At 43.2% G+C, this 18,917-nt stretch overlaps 1 protein-coding gene and 1 long non-coding RNA gene across 7 annotated transcripts; both read left to right on the top strand.

Annotated features, from left to right (window-relative positions):
* The first annotated feature begins 6,836 nt into the window (after positions 1-6,836).
* On the top strand, positions 6,837-11,624 carry LOC130529803 (complement decay-accelerating factor-like). 6 transcript variants are annotated; one of them, XM_057040390.1, is made up of 11 exons: positions 6,837-6,991; positions 7,793-7,882; positions 7,982-8,170; positions 8,310-8,409; positions 8,499-8,572; positions 8,654-8,833; positions 8,968-9,147; positions 9,380-9,559; positions 9,997-10,175; positions 11,392-11,439; positions 11,539-11,598. In XM_057040390.1, the coding sequence occupies exons 2-11, from the start codon at positions 7,825-7,827 to the stop codon at positions 11,581-11,583; spliced, it is 1,233 nt and encodes a 410-aa protein (XP_056896370.1). In that variant the 5' UTR covers positions 6,837-6,991; positions 7,793-7,824; the 3' UTR covers positions 11,584-11,598. The 6 variants fall into 6 exon arrangements, with proteins under 6 accessions (XP_056896370.1, XP_056896369.1, XP_056896372.1 ...); XM_057040389.1 differs by lacking the exon at positions 6,837-6,991 and adding an exon at positions 7,013-7,088 and having other exon boundaries at positions 7,817-7,882; XM_057040392.1 differs by lacking the exons at positions 6,837-6,991; positions 9,380-9,559; positions 9,997-10,175 and adding exons at positions 7,013-7,088; positions 10,963-11,142 and having other exon boundaries at positions 7,817-7,882; positions 11,539-11,624.
* Positions 11,625-11,855: 231 nt separating this feature from the next.
* LOC130529804 (uncharacterized) lies at positions 11,856-14,233 on the top strand. Its single transcript, XR_008951652.1, has 2 exons — positions 11,856-12,556; positions 13,111-14,233. It is a non-coding gene; the product is annotated as an uncharacterized LOC130529804 (long non-coding RNA).
* Positions 14,234-18,917: the final 4,684 nt, after the last annotated feature.

Below are 18,917 nucleotides of genomic sequence, written 5' to 3'. Positions count from 1 at the left end.
ATTCTTTTTAAAATGTCTTTATATGAGTCAGTTTTATTGTGGATGAGAAATAGATGCTGTGTCTGTTACATTCAGCCATCATGACTGAGCTCTGAAATGTTTGCACTGGCTTAATTTATTTAATAAATTTGTGTAAAAGGTTTGTTTTTTTAGCGCAAAAATGAATAACTTCAGGTTTTCTAGCGAAATGTTCTGATGTGTGAGTGCCTGCGGGTTTGTGTTGAACCTTTTAAACATGACAGTATCATGAAAATGAGTCATTTGCACTTGAAGCACATTAAAACAAAGGCTGTATCCAAAACCCTCCGAGTGGTCTTTGCCACAATTCCTCAGTGAATTTGAAGGTGGCTTCATTTGCAGCTACTTTCAGCATGGGGAAAAAAAGCTTTTCTTCTCTATCACCACATGTAAAAGACCCCACCCCAGGAGAGTCAATATGAGGAAATGATGCACTTCCCCTATTAATTTTCTGATAAAATGTTTAGTTTGAATGAACACTGGCAACACATTTTAATGAAGAAACTTTTTCTTTAATACAGCATCAATAATAAAAGAAGTTTTAAAGCCTCCAAAGAAAATAGATATTTTTATCACATAATGTGCCATAAAGGTCACACCTTTCTTACCGCGTGCCATTAATCAATCAATCAATCTTTATTTATATAGCGTCTTATACAATCAAGATTGTTTCAAGGCGCTTTCCAGAATCCCAGGGCCTGACCCCAGACAAGCAACAGTGGCAAGGAAAAACTCCCCTTTAACAGGAAGAAACCTTGAGCAGGACCAGGCTCATGTAGGGGGACCCTCCTGCTGATGGCCGGCTGGGTAAAGAGAGAGGAGAAGGGGGAGGACAGGTAGAGGATAGGATAGGTAGGAGAGGAGAGGAGAGGAGAGGGGTAAAGGAGAGGAGAAGTAGAGTGAAGGGGAGGTAGAGGAAAGGAGAAGGAGGAGGAGGGGAAAGAGGAGAGGAAAGAAGAGGAGAGGAGAGGAAAAGGAGAAGGAGGGGGAGAGGAGAGGAGAGGAGAGGCACAGAGCACAGAAACACACAAAAAATATGATGCACAATCACTTCAGCGGGGCCGGAGGTCATTATGCAGCTCCGAGGGCGGCGATACCTGTAAATAAATAGGGGGGGGAGAAGCAGAAAAACTACATAAGAATCAGCATAACTAGTCTGCTTGATGAGGAGAGGAAAGGAGAGGAGAGGAGAGGAGAGGAAACCATGACCCAGTGGAGTGACAGAGGCCTGTCAGGTGATCATGTTTCCGGACCCCGGCAGTCTTGGCCTATAACAGCATAACTAAGATGTGACCTAACGATTAGACGACCCCCTAAGTATGATAATTTGTCTGTCTATGATAGTAACTGGAACTACTGAATTAGTAACAATAAGCTTTTTCAAAGAGGTAGGTTTTGAGTCTGACCTTAAAAGTAGCGATGGAGTCAGCCTCCCGTACCTGGACAGGGAGCTGGTTCTATAGCAGGGGGGCCTGGTAGCTAAATGCTCGGCCCCCATTCTACTCCTGGAAACTCTGGGAACCACAAGTAGACCAGCATTCTGAGAGCGGAGCGGTCTATTGGGCTGATAAGGTATCACTAGCTCCTCCAGGTAGGATGGAGCTAGGCCTCTGAGGACCTGGTAGGTCAGAAGAAGGGTTTTAAAAATTATTCTAAATTTAATGGGCAGCCAATGAAGCGACGCCAGTACAGGAGTCATGTGATCTCTTTTGTCAATACCTGTCAGAACTCTGGCTGCAGCATTTTGGATCAACTGGAGGCTTCTTAAAGAGTTGTTTGGACACCCTGATAATAAAGAGTTACAGTAGTCCAGCCTGGAAGTAACAAATGCATGGACTAACTTTTCAGCATCATGCTGCATCAGTAGTTTCCTGATCTTAGTGATGTTCCTCAAGTGAAAAAAGGCACTTCTAGAGACTAATGTAATGTGTGAGTTGAAGGAGAGATTTTGATCAAAAGTTACTCCAAGATTCCTCACAGAGAGACTAGATGTTAATGAGATACCATCTAGAGTGATCATGTGATCCAATCTATCCCTGAGAGGTTCAGGACCAAACACCATGACCTCAGTTTTTCCTGGGTTAAGGAGGAGGAAATTTGAAGACATCCAGGACTTTATGTCTTTAAGACAGGTCTGGAGCTTCACTAACTTCTCTGTCTCCTCGGGTTTCATGGATAAATAGAGCTGAGTGTCATCAGCATAACAATGAAAATTTATCCCATGCTGCCGAATAATGTTCCCTAAGGGAAGCATGTACAATGTGAAGAGGATTGGTCCGAGTACGGAACCTTGAGGAACTCCATGGCTAACCCTACTGTATGAGGAGGGAACACCATGGACATGGGCAAACTGGTATCTATCAGATAAGTATGATCTAAACCAGTCTAGTGCTGTCCCTTTAATCCCAATCACATGTTCCAGTCTCTGTAACAGGATGCTGTGATCAACTGTATCAAAAGCAGCACTGAGGTCCAGCAGAACCAGCATAGAGACCAGTCCATGATCGGAAGCTATGAGAAGATCATTAGTAACTTTAAGAAGTGCTGTTTCTGTGCTGTGATGAGCTCTAAAGCCTGACTGAAACATCTCAAACAGGCTGTTCCTCTGCAGGTGCTCCAGTAACTGAGTCACCACCACCTTCTCTAGAACTTTAGAGATAAAAGGAAGGTTGGATATTGGCCTATAATTTGCTAAGACATCAGGATCCAGTGATGGTTTTTTAAGCAACGGCTTAATCACTGCCACCTTGTAGGACCGGGGTACATAACCTGACACTAAAGAACCATTGATCTGGTCCAGGATAGAACTGCCTATCAATGGTAAAACATCCTTCAACAGGTGTGTTGGGATGGGATCTAAAAGACACGTGGTGGTCTTGGATTTCTGAATTAGCGATGACGCCTCAGAAAAATATATAGGCTGAAGGAGCTTAAGGGCTCGTTGGAGACCCTGTATGTTCCCACAGTCGGCACATCTGGTGATGGTCCAGTTGTTGGGATGGCCTGGTTAGCTTTCTCTCTGATAGCTAGAACTTTATCAGTGAAGAAGCTCATGAAGTCTTCACCACTAAGGGAAGAAGGGATACGTGGATCTAAAACACTGTGACTCTTAGTTAATTTGGCCACAGTGCTGAAAAGAAACCTGGGGTTGCTCTTATTTTCCTCAATAAAGAAGAAAAATAAGCTGTTCTAGCCTTGCGAAGGGCCTTTTTGTAAACTAATAGACAGTCTTTCCAGGCTACATGGTAGCTGTCTATTTTACAAGAATGCCACTTCCTTTCCAGTCTTCGCACTTTCTGCTTGAGGGTCCTGATATGTGAATTATACCAGGGGGCACACCTCCTCTGATTTACTATTTTCTTTTTCAGGGGGGCAACAGAATCAAGCGTGATTCTCAGTGAGGTTGCTGCACCTTCAGCAATAGAGTCAACCTCAGCAGGGCTAAGATTATAATGACTGATCCCTGGGGAAACACACGGTGGTCCTGGGATCAGCACAGGGATCGCTTCCTTAAACTTAGCTACAGCATTATCTGAAAGACATCTGCTATAGTAAGACTTTGTTCTGAGCATAGAAGAATCCTTAATCATAAATGTAAAAGTGATCAAAGAATGGTCTGACAGGACTGGGTTCTGAGGGAACACTGACACATGTTCTACCTCAACACCATAAGTCAGAACTAGATCTAGGGTGTGGTTGAAGTTATGAGTTGGTTGGTTTATCTGCTGGAGGAAACCAACTGACTCAAGTAATGAAATGAAGCCATTTCTAAAGCTGTCATTTATAACGTCCATATGGATATTAAAGTCTCCAATGATAATGACTTTTTCCGTTCTAAGGACCAAGTCAGATAAGAAATCAGAGAACTCAGACAGGAACTCTGAATGTGGCCCAGCAGGGGGGCCGATATACAACTACAAACAGAAGTGGCTTTTCTGTCCTCCAGTTCAGATGAGTGATGCCAAGAGTCAGGCTTTCAAATGAACTGAAGCTATGTTTTGGTCTGGGATTAATTAATAACTTGGAGTGATAGATTGCTGCCCCTCCCCCTCCTCGACCAGTAACACGAGGAATATGATAATTAAGATGGGTAGGAGGAGTAGATTCATTTAAGCTCACATACTCCTCCTCCTGAAGCCAGGTCTCAGTAAGACAAAATAAATCAATGTGATGATCCGCTATCAGGTCGTGCACTAACAGGGATTTACACAAAAGAGATCTAATATTTAACAGTCCACACTTAATTGTGATATTAGTTTCTCCAACTTGTGCTTCAGTATTAATTTTAATAAGATTTTGGTGATTGACCGCTCCCCTGCTCTGTGCTTGGTGAACTTTTAACCGTGGAACAGAGACTACCTCTATGGTGTTAAATACGTTATTGTTGGTGGATGAGGGTTCTATGGAAGCAGCAGAGAGGTGTGTAAGACCACAGCTCTGCATCCTGGTCTGGACCCTGGATTGTCAGGTCACTTTGGGTCTAATAAAATTAGCCAGATTACTAGAAATGAGAGAAGCACCATCTCGTGTGGGATGGACACCGTCTCTCCTAATCAGACCAGGTTTTCCCCAAAAGTGCTCCAACTGTCTATAAAGGCCACCTGGTTATCGGGGCACCACCGTGACAGCCAGCGACGAAGCGACGACATGCGGCTAAACATCTCATCGCTGGCCAGATTGGGGAGGGGACCAGAGTAAGGATGGGCGATACCACACTTTTGGGATTCGATACGATACCGATACTTTTTCTTGTATTTTCATCGATATCGATCCCGATACCGTTAATTTCTTACTGGCAATTTTTGTCAGTCAAAATATTATTACATTTAAGACAAATACAGACCATTTATATACAATTATTATGGTCAATTGATTACTAGGATTCCTTATCCTTTAAACCTGCATAAGACAGTTGTTCCATAAAAAAAAATTAGAACAATGTCTGACACCATCACACCTTTAGTGCACTTGAGGTATGTCATCACACTTTACTGAAGTCTCAGATTGCTTTTCAGAAATCGTATCATATTCACATTTTCTGCTTTAACACGATTGCGTCTCTGGCTGATTATTTCCTCCGGCTCTGCCTTTTGCTGACTGTGTCGGCTCGGCGCAGGCTATGTTGCAGGTTGATGCTCGTTCCCTATCTCCTGTCACGTGACATGGGCCAGCTCAGTACGCCGCCAGGTATAGGGGTGTCTTGGCACATATTAATTTAAATAACTAATCTAAAACGGCGGAAAGTGATGCATACACCCCCAATTTTTTTTTTTAGTTAGTATCGATATTTATAAAACAACATCGAAACCAAATGAGTAGCTTGTGAGTATTGATATATCGATACACGGGATCGATCTGCCCATCCTTAGACCAGAGAATGCTACGGAGTCCGACATCGTTTTTGCGTAGTTACACACCGACTCCAAGTTAATTTTAGTGACCTCCGACTGACGAAGCCAGGTGTCGTTGGCTCCGACGTGAATAATAACTTTACCAAATTTACGATTACGTCTCGCCAGCAGCCATAAATTTGCTTCTATGTCGCCCGCTCTGGCCCCCGGAATGCACCTAACTATGGTCGCTGGAGTCGGCTTCACGTTGCGCAAAACAGAGTCGCCAATTACCAGGGTCGGTTTCTCAGCGGGTGTGTCGCCGAGTGGGGAAAAGCAGTTAGCCACAGGAAGCGGGTGGTGGGGCACCGTGGGCATTTGTTTTGGGCTACGCTTCCTACGAACCGTCACCCAGCCGCCCTGGCTCGCCGGCTGCTGCCGGGGGACCGCTAGCTGAAGCTACGCTAGGCGGCTCCGCAGCAACTAGCTTACCCTGGCTACTTGACGCAACTCCAGCTAGCTCCAAACTGCGGAACCGCGTCTCAAGCTCGCCAAGTCTCGCCTCCATAGCCATAAATAAACTCCACTTTCTGCGCCTATTCCCTTCACTAAGGGAGGCAGAGGAGTAACTAAACATTTCGCACGCTGAACAGACCGGGTGAAACAGACGGTGAGGCCATGCTAACGCTAGTGATCGGCGAAGCCCTGTATTTGTTTTATATGGGTTGTTTCTCGCTGTTGATATCAGGTGACTAGAATGTCCCAAGTGTTCAAAATTTTAAGTAAAGTGAATACAACACACCAAGTGTTCAATATTAAGTGAATACGGCATCCCGTGCACAAATGCAACCAAACGGTTGCATATGTACATAAATGATTCTTTCCTTCATACCGGAAATGATATGAGTGACACCCTCACTTTTATATAACAAATTTATACATGACCCTTTAGGACCCACAATAAGCCTGTCCAGAGCATGTCTTGCATTTTGCATGATTTAGTGCCACATTTAGCAGCATTTCCAATGTTTGTTTAACATCAATCCAACCACTATATCTCAAATATTAATCACGTTATTTTCTTCTTCTTTGGTGACAAACGTTCTCCCAAGAGCACCGCTACGGTGACTTCATGTTAACTTCCTCTTACTTCTTTAACTTCCTGTCGTCATTTCACCAAATTTGTACGGTTTCTCAATTTGTTTTAGAGTTTTTAAAAGTGTTCCTAAATTGTTTCAACATTTGTCAGTTGTTAATTATGAATGTTATTTTGTGTTGCACATCGCATCCTGGTGAATAAAAATCCAAATGAATCGGTAAATGATCGTGTGCTGTTGTGTAACTCTGTCGTTATCCTGTTTTGCGATCCGTTAGGGTAAATTATTTATTTATTTTAACTGCAAATAACTCTGTCTATTATATTTGACTTTGTCATTTTCCCTGCTGTGTTTGTAACGTTTATTACGCTTGATTCCGTTTGGTTTCTCCCCGGTATTTGTGGTTACGGTGCGCATCCAAAGTTCTCCTGAGGACAAAAAGGGCGGTGCTGCGTTTACGAGCTCAAGCCTGTTTCCGGAGCTTGGTTCACCATTTCGACACTGCGTTCGCTTCTGCTGGCATCGCGGATCTCCCCTCTCAGCTCGGTAGGTCTAAAACACGAAAACTTTCCTGAGCAACTAATGCGACTAAATCAACGAACGAACACGGGTCCGGACCGCGATGTTGACACAACGCGTCCGGGTGCGTTGTTTAGCTAACGGACACTTAAGCTACTTCGACAAGGCCGAGAGAGCCTCGGTTTACGACTTTATCCACTTTAATAGCTTTTCCCAGATACACTTATGGCATAAAAATATTTGGAAAAACGTAACCAGCCATTGTTCGGATCAGGCGGGCGTCATTTTGTTGGATATGATCGTTATTTTCCGCCGTGACGCTGTTTTGCTCGTCGATGGGATTCGAGTCATTTCCCGGCAGATCTTCTGTTATTGTTTTGTCCTTTTTCGCTTTTTAATCTTTTTTTGTGGTGGAATGTTGGAACAGAACTGTTCCCACGGGTTCCCGAGTGGAATGTCGGTAGGATTGGCTTCACGGGAATTGTCGCATATTGTTTGAACATTAACAAAAGGCGGGTGGAGTTTGTTCTGCTGTAGCTGACGCGTTTTAGGCTCAAACGATAAATATGGGTCCATTATTATTTTGGGAATCCTAACCAAATTGCTCTTAATAAAGCGAACAGATGTTTTTTTTTTCATAAACGCACTAGTAAGGACTTCTTATATACCCTTATTTAAATAATTTTCGTTCCATTCTTGCTAGAATTGATAACGATGTACTCCGAATACTGTGTGGAAACCCTCCATATCTGGTGTCAAAGCTCTCAGTGACTCTATTACCTTCAAGCTTCATTCATTAATACTCTGATCCGCCTACTTTCACTTTAGTTTCTGACCATCTAAACCTTCTAGGTCCCATCATGGAGATCACTCGCACCATTATTGCAGTCTGTCTTGGCCTTGTGGTGGCGTCCCAAGGTGAGTGACATGCAGGCCTCCATGTGACATCAGGTTGTGTTTCTGAGCAAAGGTGTGTTTTAACCTGGTCTCTTCCTCTTCTGCTCATTATTGTTGCAGCCCAAGACTGTTCAAAACCTGTTCCAGGACCAAACATGAATTTGAAGGACTCTGACATTGTTTTGACTACATTCCCAGATGGGAGCAGGGCTACTTTTGTCTGCAGTTTGGGCCACACTCCTGCAGTAGGGTCCGGGGTTGTTACGTGTACTGCTGGGAGCTGGAGTCAAGTGACGCTACACTGCAAGAGTAAATATTTGGAATTTAAATGTTCAGCTCTCTAATTTGGAGCCCCAGTGTAGATCTTGTCTCCCATTTGTGATCTTATTACAAATTGCTGTTCTGCTGACATGAAGAGTTGTAGTTAACGAATCTTTTCTTTTTCCAGAGAAGATTTGTGGTTCTCCTGGGCAGGTGGACAATGGAGAAATAGAGTATCATCCAGGGAATGAGTTTGGTGATAAACTTGTGGTTACTTGCAACCTCGGGTTAGTAATATGAACTAAAATAGAACTAGCTTTAAATTGTGTCTTATTCTTAATAAACCTAAACATATTGGTGTTTTTTCTCGATGTAGTTTTAGGTTGGTGGGGAAACGTGAACTCACCTGTGGAGATCAAGGCTGGTTGGGCAGGTTACCTGTATGTGAAGGTTTGTAATATCTGAGGAGCTCCTGACTGAAGGAAATGAAACTCTTTGATCTCCATTTTAATAGATGTTTTGATTTTGCAGTGGTGACATGTGACCTACCTGCTGGCATTCCCAATGGCCTCTTCAGCCCTGTTAAGGACGTATATAATTATCGAGAAGTTGTACAGTACAGTTGTACAGGGGACTTGATCCTCAGTGGATCCAAATCAGTAACATGTTCTGAAGATGGAACATTCACACCGGGTCCCCCTCAATGTACTGGTGAGTGTCTTTCCTCCTCAACCCTCTCGCACCATCTGTCTTGTTCAGATGTCCAGCAAACCAGTTTGTTTTTCACTGGCATTTGAAAATTCTCAATCATGGTTGTTTTTTTCTGTTTTAATGTCTTTATGCAGAGGTTGAGTGTTCACACCCAAAAGTTGCCAACGGTGAATGGGCTTCTGGTTCTCGCCCTCCCCATAAATACCTGGCTACAGTGACATATAGCTGCAATGATGGTTATAAAATGGAAGGGGACGCCACCATAGAATGTGGACTGAATGGTCAGTGGATGCCAGGAATTCCTAAATGTACAGGTAAGTGAATGAAAACACTAGTATTGATGTTACAAGATTTAAGACCAAGTGTGAAGCACTTTTCCCCAGTCATGGTTCCAGCTGTCAGTCACTCACACTTTCTTCCCTTTTTCCTGAAGAGGTTAAAAGTTTAGGGGATTTCCTACTTGGATTCTGTACAATCCTTGACTTCTATTGTAGTTGCAGAACAGAAGGTCTCTGTTTATATATTTTTTCTTTTTTCATCCTGCAGCAGTAACTTGCAGTCCCCCACCAACGATTACAAGCGGCACTTTCAGCCCACAGAAACCTTTGTATCAGTACCTAGAGACGGTAGCGTACAGTTGTGACCAGGGTTTTACTCTGAGTGGATCTAAATCACTGTCGTGTTCACTTGATGGAACCTTTAAAGGTTCTCCGCCAACGTGTAGCAGTAAGTGCTTTTGATAATCCTAGAATTTTAAATCTATTTTTGTGAGACGGTGGTTTATTATGAATGGGATCATTCAGGATAATCAATATAAACGGATTAAGTTTGTGGGTTTATCGTGATGTTTTGTATTTTTAGCTGTTAGTCAAATTTAAAATTATGTACAGTAGGAGTGTCGGACAGTGTGAAGAAAAAAATAAGATGTGCAAATAATATTTATTATAGTGTAGTTTCATATCTGCTGTTCCTGTTTTTCCCTCATTTTTCTGGGTGGAAACAAACAGTTTGAATTAAAAAGGTTAAGACTCAACGATAAATCCATGAACTTAATTCCAATTTTTTGTTCCAGAAATATTTTCTTCTCTTTTCAACCGTGTGCATTCCAAAGACATTCAGCTGACATCAGATGATTTATGTTTATTTATTTTTTCATCCCGCAGCAGTAACTTGCAGTCCCCCACCAACGATTACAAGCGGCACTTTCAGCCCACAGAAACCTTTGTATCAGTACCTAGAGACGGTAGCGTACAGTTGTGACCAGGGTTTTACTCTGAGTGGATCTAAATCACTGTCGTGTTCACTTGATGGAACCTTAAAGGTTCTCCGCCAACGTGTAACAGTAAGTGCTTTTGATAATCCTAGAATTTTAAATCTATTTTTGTGAGACGGTGGTTTATTATGAATGGGATCATTCAGGATAATCACTATAAACGGATTAAGTTTGTGGGTTTATCGTGATGTTTTGTATTTTTAGCTGTTAGAGTCTTTCTGTTAAGATGAACCAATATTGACGGTGTCGCCTGAGATGTGAGCAGCTGGAGTTTATCGTGGCTCGCCGTCATTCAGATATGCAGAGGTGGTGCTGCTGGCCGTGGCTTTTCCATCTGATGAACACGATTCATGTTTGAAACCATTTTGTAGTTAATCTTTAACTGTTGGAACTTGGCTGATCTGGAGTTCACTGTGACTGGAGTCACGTGGTTCCAAACTGGGACTTGGCTGGTGCGTTCAGGGCGCGAGACTGGCCAGTACCAGTTGTCCAGACTCTTCAGCCTGTCGGGGGGGCAGAAGCCTGTTGTTTCCCCCTTTGTGGTCCAACTCCAACTCATTTACCATCATCAAATGTTTTTTAGAAAGTTTTCGAGAATTATCCACTAAAAGTGGATCTAATCATGTCTAATATTTATTATAGTGTAGTTTCATATCTGCTGTTCTTGTTTTTCCCTCATTTTTCTGGGTGGAAACAAACAGTTTGAGTTAAAAAGGTTAAGACTCAACGATAAATCCATGAACTTAATTCCAATTTTTGTTCCAGAAATATTTTCTTCTCTTTTCAACCGTGTGCATTCCAAAGACATTGAGCTGACATCAGATGATTTATGTTTATTTATTTTTTCATCCCGCAGCAGTAACTTGCAGTCCCCCACCAACGATTACAAGCGGCACTTTCAGCCCACAGAAATCTTTGTATCAGTACCAAGAGATGGTAGAGTACAGTTGTGACCAGGGTTTTACTCTGAGTGGATCTAAATCACTGTCGTGTTCACTTGATGGAACCTTTAACGGTTCTCCGCCAACGTGTAGCAGTAAGTGCTTTTATTGTTTCACAATTTACAGAACTCTAAAATAAACCCTTATTTGGCTAATTTGCATGGGTACAACATGACTGCACTCATGGAAGTAGAAGATCTTGAAGGTTTTAATCCATTATTGGAGAATTAAGTTCATGGATTTATCCAGAGTTGAACTGGTTAAAGTGCACCGTGTTCTCTTCCCCTCCTCCAGTTTATTCTGGTCGTTGGTGCGATTCTCATTGTCCTGATTTACCTTTGCAGGAAAAGTGTCTCCAACTACACCCACCACCACCATCACCACCCCAACAGGTAGAGTCAAGCTGACGACTTCCTCTAACAACTTCCTTTATTCCCCTGAGACTGAAGATCTGCTGTTATTTTTCTGTCTTCTCTTTATTTCTCTCACAGATGGTGGTTCCAGTACCACTGTGGCAGTGGTTGGTGGCACTTTAGTAGTTGGTAAGTCTTTGACTCGTTGAGCTTTGAAGAGCTTCCTGGTATCAGCTCTTTTACAACGTCTCACATAATTCTGATTTGTGTTTTTATAAATAACCAACAAATTAATCCAACCAACTGTCACCAGTTTTGTAAGAGGAGTGTGTTTGGATTCATTGTCAACATATTACATGACGGTTGTTTCTAAACATGTCCTATTTTATTCCCATTAAAATAGTGCTGATTGGTGGCGTCGTCGGCGTCGGCGTCGGCGCCTGGTGAACGGGAAAAGCAGCAAAGGTGAAACGATCTTTTACTTTGCAGACTAACCAATGAAACGGTTTTAACTTTACTGACGACTCGCCTGGCTTCAACCTTTCAGTCTTTATGTTCAGACTTTCCAAGCTTACTGTCTGTCTCTGGTGCATGTTATTAAGACTGTTATTACACAAGGTTTGCCTTTGGTTAGTCAGTAGGAAACCCCCTTTTGAATGATCTTAAAATTAGGCCTGGATGTTTTCCTTGGGAACAACTGACGTGAACAAAGATGGACGACTGTCTTCCTTTAATCATTTAAAAGCTGAGCCAGGACGGCCTGGGAGGAGGGTGCAGAGGTGGAGCAAAGGATGGAATCAGTGTTCATATCCCACCCAATCATGAGAATCATGAGCTTGTTTGTTTGTTCGTCTTGAAAGCTAAAAGCTCGTGTTGTCCATCTTTGTATACTGATTTTGGTTGGAATATCTTTATGTTGTGCAGTTTTGTTGTCCAAATGACTTGTCTTGTGCTGTGGTGACCCGTTGATTAATGGTAGCAACCACGGGTTCTGTGTGTGTGCTGGGGGTGTTTTTTGTCTTGGTTTTAAGATCTTAAGTATGCACAATCCACCTACATGCTCATTATTATTGACTAGTTAATATTGGATTACAGCTCTAGGAAAGACCTTCATGGCAAACAGGGCACAGAAACCGAAGAGGAAGTAGCTCTTTCGGTAAGAAGACGGCCCACCAAGCACACACTGAACTGCTGTCATGAGAAGATAGTGATGTGATGAACAAATGCGTCCATTAATTATCTGTCAGCCTTCCTGTCATTTACAGGAGGGCAAAGGAGGAGCTGAGAACATTAGGAGAGTGTGGCCATGTCTTTCTTACTGTAGTTTAGCAGCTTGCTTTACCGTCTCCTGCTGCTTTCGTGGCTCTTGTCTTTGGAATGGCTGACACGTGCGTTTACGTCCACCGGCTTAACTGGCAACCCGCTGATCTCCGTCCTCATTGCCGTCTTTCGTGCCAGAACCTCTCTGGAGCTCTGCTCAGCTTGAACTTGATCACTGATCTTTTGCATAGACAGAACTGGTGTGTCTGTTCTAGGTTACTCTAGAAGACACAGAATCTCCAGAAGATGATGAACCCTCTGTACAGAAACCAAAAGACTGACACGCTGAAATCTTCCTGTTAAAAGCAGCTCCACAGCAGTTGAATGTCTCCCTCCTCTTTCATTCACGCTCTTTTCTCTGCTTCTTTTTATTTATTTTTTCTTTTGCAGTAAGCGTCATCATATTGTTCCAGATCTGAAAGCCTGAAGGAGTGGTTGAGAAGAGGAATCTCTGGGCTGAGGCTTTAAGCGCACTCAAGCTGTGCACGTGAATGGCTACCAATCCATCTGAGTATCAACAATCTGTATATATTTCTAATTATAGAGTAGTATTAAGGTCTTGTGGACATTTAATTAAAATCCTAAAAGTTTTTTTTAATCTGTAGTTGGAATCAAAACCAAGTCCGTGCACAGTAATTTTGAAACTGCCACTATCTACAGCACCGCTCAGCTTAGCAGTAAAGCCCTCAAAATAATGTCTAAATTGTTAAAGAATGTCTGCACTTGTCACCTTTAGTCCAAATGGATTTAATAAACATTTTTGATTTTGTTTCCAAGGTTGAAGAGAGGAGTAGAGGGTGGTCAGAGGACCCAGAATAGTGCCTTAGTGTTGTTTTATGCAGGGGCCAGGTGTGTGTACCTGCAGGGTGAATGCCTGTAAAATGTTAAATGTTCATCGTGTTGATGCTGGTAACTTAACAGGATTTTTCTCTCCATCAATAAAAATAAGTCCAAAACTAGTGAACAGAGGTTGAGGCCTAAAATACGTAAAAGAAAAAAAAATAAGGCAGTGTTGTGTCTGCAATGTGCTTTGAAGGAATTTAAAGTTTGTATTTGACTTCAGTTAATCTCAAACCTTCACATTCACTCCATTAATAATGAACACATAAATCAGTTTTAAGACCATCCCTTTAATGATGGGCCAACTGGAATTTCATAGTTTTAACATATTCGCTTTGGACATTGTTTTTTGTTTCAATAGTGCTTCAAAATATTCTTTTTAAAATGTCTTTAAATGAGTCAGTTTTATTGTGGATGAGAAATAGATGCTGTGTCTGTTACATTCAGCCATCATGACTGAGCTCTGAAATGTTTGCACTGGCTTAATTTATTTAATAAATTTGTGTAAAAGGTTTTTTTTTTTAGCGCAAAAATGAATAACTTCAGGTTTTCTAGCGAGAGGTTCTGATGTGTGAGTGTCTGTGGGTTTGTGTTGAACTTTTTAAACATGACAGTATCATGAAAATGAGTCATTTGCGCTTGAAGCACATTAAAACAAAGGCTGTATCCAAAACCCTCCGAGTGGTCTCTGAACAATTCTGCTGCACACACGGCTCATGTTGCGCATCTTTAAGTGTAGAGTTGGATAAAACTGAGGATTCTCAGCCAAATTAAAACAAAGAGCCACAGAACAAAGACTCGTTAAGAGGGACAGTAAAGGTCGAAGTTATATACACTTTTTAAGAAGCACTGTTTAGTCTTAAGGGACCAAATGAACCAAGCAACGGCCTCTGCTAGATGAGCGTAACCAAGACGACGCTGTGCCATCCTGAGGTCGAGGAGCCCTCAGGGTGGCACAAAGTCCATGAGGACTGGATCTCCTCCAGGTCACACACACATAGAACAAGTGGCGAGTACGGCGTCGTGAAATTAAATCATATGTTGCAGGTAGTCGCAATTTGAATAATTATATTAAAAAATCCCAAACAGGCCAGATTTCATGGAGATGACGCACTACGACTGATTGAGAGGGCCTCGAACATATCGAGAAAAGTACAACTCAGCAGCTGTAGTTAATGTACTCCATGTTCGACACCAGTTTACACTGATACTTAAGGAAAAAGCTACAGTTGATATTTAATATCCTGGTTTATCACATTTTGTAATTTTTGTCTCACTTTGACACGCATCTTTAGCCTCTAATTTCTCTATGAGAACTCTTGGGCGTAACCTTTGACTTTAAGGAGTGCTTTTAATCATTAGCAAAACATTGTAAAGATTATTGACTCGGAATAATGGTGAAAAGATCGTCCAGCACGTGCTAATTCCAGGATGGATTATCGTAATTCATCGTTAATCTCTGAGAAGCCACCAGTTGATCCATTTAATGCTGCAGCTAGAGATCTGATAGGAATGGACAGAAACAGATTATCGTTAAGTATTAATAAGATAGTGAATCAACCTTCCTGGTGATGACATACACTAAAACTTCTACACAAAATTAACCAAACCGTTAACTGCAAGCGTAACACTTCCGTCGCAAACACATGACGCACATCAACGTGGTCCATCCCCGTCACGTGGTTTTGTACGCCACAATTGTGCGACACGCGAACAAACGGGCGTGTGTTTGTTGTTGGGAAACGTAGGCGAAACACTTAAAACGTTTGCTTGGAAGGGAAGCATCAAACGGTGATCAGGCGATGGAGAGAACGAAGCTTTCGCTAAAACAATTGTGTTAAATAGTTCAAAAAAGTGAACTATTTTAATAGTCAACTGTAGCGACAGCTGCTGGACAATCTGGGCATAACATTTTTTAGGAACACTAAAGAGCAATATGTCGTAAAACCAACAATAATACAGCAATGCGGTGTCATGCATGTTTCACAATGAATATTCTATGTGCATCTATGTGCAACTGTTTCACTGTTAAAGACATGATTGATACACTATAATTGGGTGAATGTACCTCCATAAAATACCATATTCAAGAGTGATATGTTTGATTTTTTTAGGGGGGTCACAGACTTCTATTTAAAACCATCCTCTGAGCCTTAATGCTTAACATTTATATTTTATTGTCAATAAAACACCCTGGAATAGTTCTGAGACATTTTCTACATCACTGCTTTAACTGGAGTATTCAGTTAATTTTGCTGTGATTTTTGTTTTACCCATCAAGACATCCGTGACAGATTCAGCGGTGAATTCAGCGGCTGATGGACTGTGTTGGAGGGAGAAAACACCAAACTGCTGAAGTAAAATCAAGTCTGCTTCTGATGACAAATGTCCTTCACTGTAACCGATTTCAAATGGTGCTAGAAACAGAATTGGACTCTGAACACCAAAAGAAATCAGTCAACCTTGACTTGAGGACAACAAGCTTGAGCTGTGGGAAGGTCACTGTGGGGTCAATGAGTGGCCATGTTTGTTTTCCCTCTTTGTGACACTTATCCGGAACCTGATGTTGGCCCAGCGAGAACGTACACCTCCCACCCCAAGAACACTGATTTCAAATGGTGCTAGATAGATGACAATACTCTAAGCCACCACCTGAAACCAGCTTCCAAGGGGGGCACTTGAGGAAATCCAGCCAAGTAGATCATATAATATTATCATAAAAACAAAAAGGGAAACGTAAAATATGTTAGAGGTAAGAAATAGTATTAGACGCGATGCTGTTATTGATGTAAAATAAGATGGATTACATGTTTTAGCCACTAGAGGGCGACAAAGACAGCGCTCTACTTACATCTTGGTGTGCAGTCTTTGGGCACAGAAAAGAGAAAGAGATGAGAGAAGTGGTTCAGATCCGGTAACAGACAAAGCTGCAGAGAGATAGTGTGAATAAGAAGCAGTTGATTTATCTAGAAATGCAGAAAGTTCTTTGAGTTACACATATACCTTGCCATGGCTATCACAGAAGAACTAAACTGGAACATATGAAAAACACGAGAATCTTAGGAAACGACAGCGGGCAAAGGCTTTGACTGGGCCGCCAAAACCTCAGAAACAAACCCAGCCAAGGATTACAGGGGGAACAAGTAGATGACACTTGAAGATGCTTCATGATTCAAAAGTACATTTAAAACTACGTTAAGACTTTGGTCGAGTCCCCAAGTCATTTGGGACGCTTTTGCCAAAGGAATTTGCTGATTGATCAAGGAAAAAATTCTGTTTTTTACAGTATAGAAATGATTAGAAACCTACAAAAATATCACAAATATCCATAAGTTTTTTTTTCTGCAGTACAAATTAAAAAAAAAAAAAAACCCGAACAGCTGTTAAAGGAGATCTTAACATTAACAAATGAAAACAATGTCTGATCCATTTCGCTGATGTAGGTCAATGAATTAGTAATAAGTTGAAAGTTTTAAACTGGCAGCCGTGTTGACTGGAGCAGGATGACGTCCAGGATCTTAGAGGGCTGCCAGAGACAAACTGGAAGGTTTTCTGGGAAGGTTTGGGCTCAGACACACATCTGATTGACAAGCTCATTCCAGAAGCAGACGGAAAAGAAGGAAATTAGGGGAGAACCTGAGAGCGATGTAAAAGAAAACCATTAAAAAAAGGCTGGGAACGCCTCTTTCTCAGACTCTCAGGTGACAGATCTGATCCGCACTTGGCGAACACACGAGGAGCCGACAGGACGTGAGGCCGCCGGTGGTGGCTCACCTGCTGACGCCTGCCGAGACTCCGCGGAGACTCCGGAGAACAGTCGCTTCGGCCACTGTAGGCAGAGAAAACAAGGAAGTGTCAGTCAATCGCTGGCATGGAAGTCGTGACGCAGCCACAAAAGGCTGGGAGGGTGGAGCAAGGGCAGGTAGTGGCCAGTTCACTGGTCCACTGCCAAGTGCCTCAACTCAGCACGCAGCGACCCAACGCTGCCCGTGCAGGTGGCGGGCCCGACAACTCACGGCCACTATAGGTCCGTGTGAATACGCTCACGTTGGAAGCGATTAGAGCCGAATCAGAGATGCCTCCGGCCTTAAAACGGACATTTATTTTGATTTTCTCAGTAATCCCCACGGCCCTTGTGAGTCCTTATCAGGCTTAGGATGGGCCAGGCTTAGCCTTTTTGTTGCCAGAGCATTGTGTGCGTTTGTGTGTGTGTGTGTGTTTGCGCTGTAGCCACAGTGACGACTCCGATCACAGGGCTTGTCTGTCTGTAGGTGTCTGGTTCCCTCGCCTGGCTAGCTCAACCCACCCGTCAGTTTTCTTTTTCGGGTTGTTTGTTGCTTGTGTGCGACTGGACCTGTTGTGTAACACTTATAAAAGATTTAAAGGGACAGGAGGCCTTTGGAGAGCGTGGTCAACAGCGGGAGCGGGAAGGGAGTGCGAAGCACGCTGGGGAAACCTGTGGGGTTGAATATCTTCACAGCAGTTCTGGTTTAGGGACAAATTGGAAAATGGTGGCATCGGGAGAGCTGGAGGATCGTAGCTGTGGCTCCGGCTGCGTGTCCAGCTCACGCTGAGCCACGGCGTCTGTTCACGCATTCATCCAGGAGGGAGGGACGCAGCAGCACCACAGCAACATGGCCGCCATCCTCTGGAAACGTGACAAGTCCTGGTTTTTGAACTTGGAACCAGGAGGAAGGAGGAGACCGCCGTGGCTTCCAGATTTAATCCCCTCCTGCAGGTGCGACTCCGAGTTTCCTCACGTCCGGGCGCTTCAGCGCCACCAGGAGCCTCGTCTTGATGGCTCCTTACAGAACGCACGTCGAAAATGTGGCAGGAGACGTGCAGGACGAGTGGTCAGCAGGGAGGAGAACCACTGGATCCCAGTGTTGTGTTTTGGGCTCCTTTCAAGGCTGGAGGCCTCTTTAATGGCCAGCTGTTTTCAGCTCACGCACACAAACGTTCCTCCTTCCGCCACTTCCCTCCTGGAGGAACCCCGACCGCCCTCTGTGGGTCACGGAACAGTTCAAGTTCTGCCGCACGGCTGCGTGGTCACCTGTCGATGGAGCAAAAAGGCAACGTCAGCGGAACGATCCAGCAATCAGTTAATGAAGCCTCCTAATTAGAGCGCAGCGGCCTGCACTGATACGTTCACCTACATTCAGCCCGTCGGGGACAAACGTATGAGGGAAAGACGACGTGACACAGCAGCTTTAGGAAACAAGCCAGCGCAGAGTCACAGACAGCAGGGTAAACAACCCCCCCCAGCCTGCAGTCCTACACCCTTCTCCTCTTTTCTCTCCGATCCTGAGCCGTGACATTTAGCCCCTCGCTGCCACACAGCAACAGATAGAGAGATA

Source organism: Takifugu flavidus, chromosome 8, assembly GCF_003711565.1.
Source record: "Takifugu flavidus isolate HTHZ2018 chromosome 8, ASM371156v2, whole genome shotgun sequence".
Taxonomy (NCBI): domain Eukaryota; kingdom Metazoa; phylum Chordata; class Actinopteri; order Tetraodontiformes; family Tetraodontidae; genus Takifugu; species Takifugu flavidus.
This window is presented reverse-complemented; position numbering and strand designations above follow the sequence as displayed.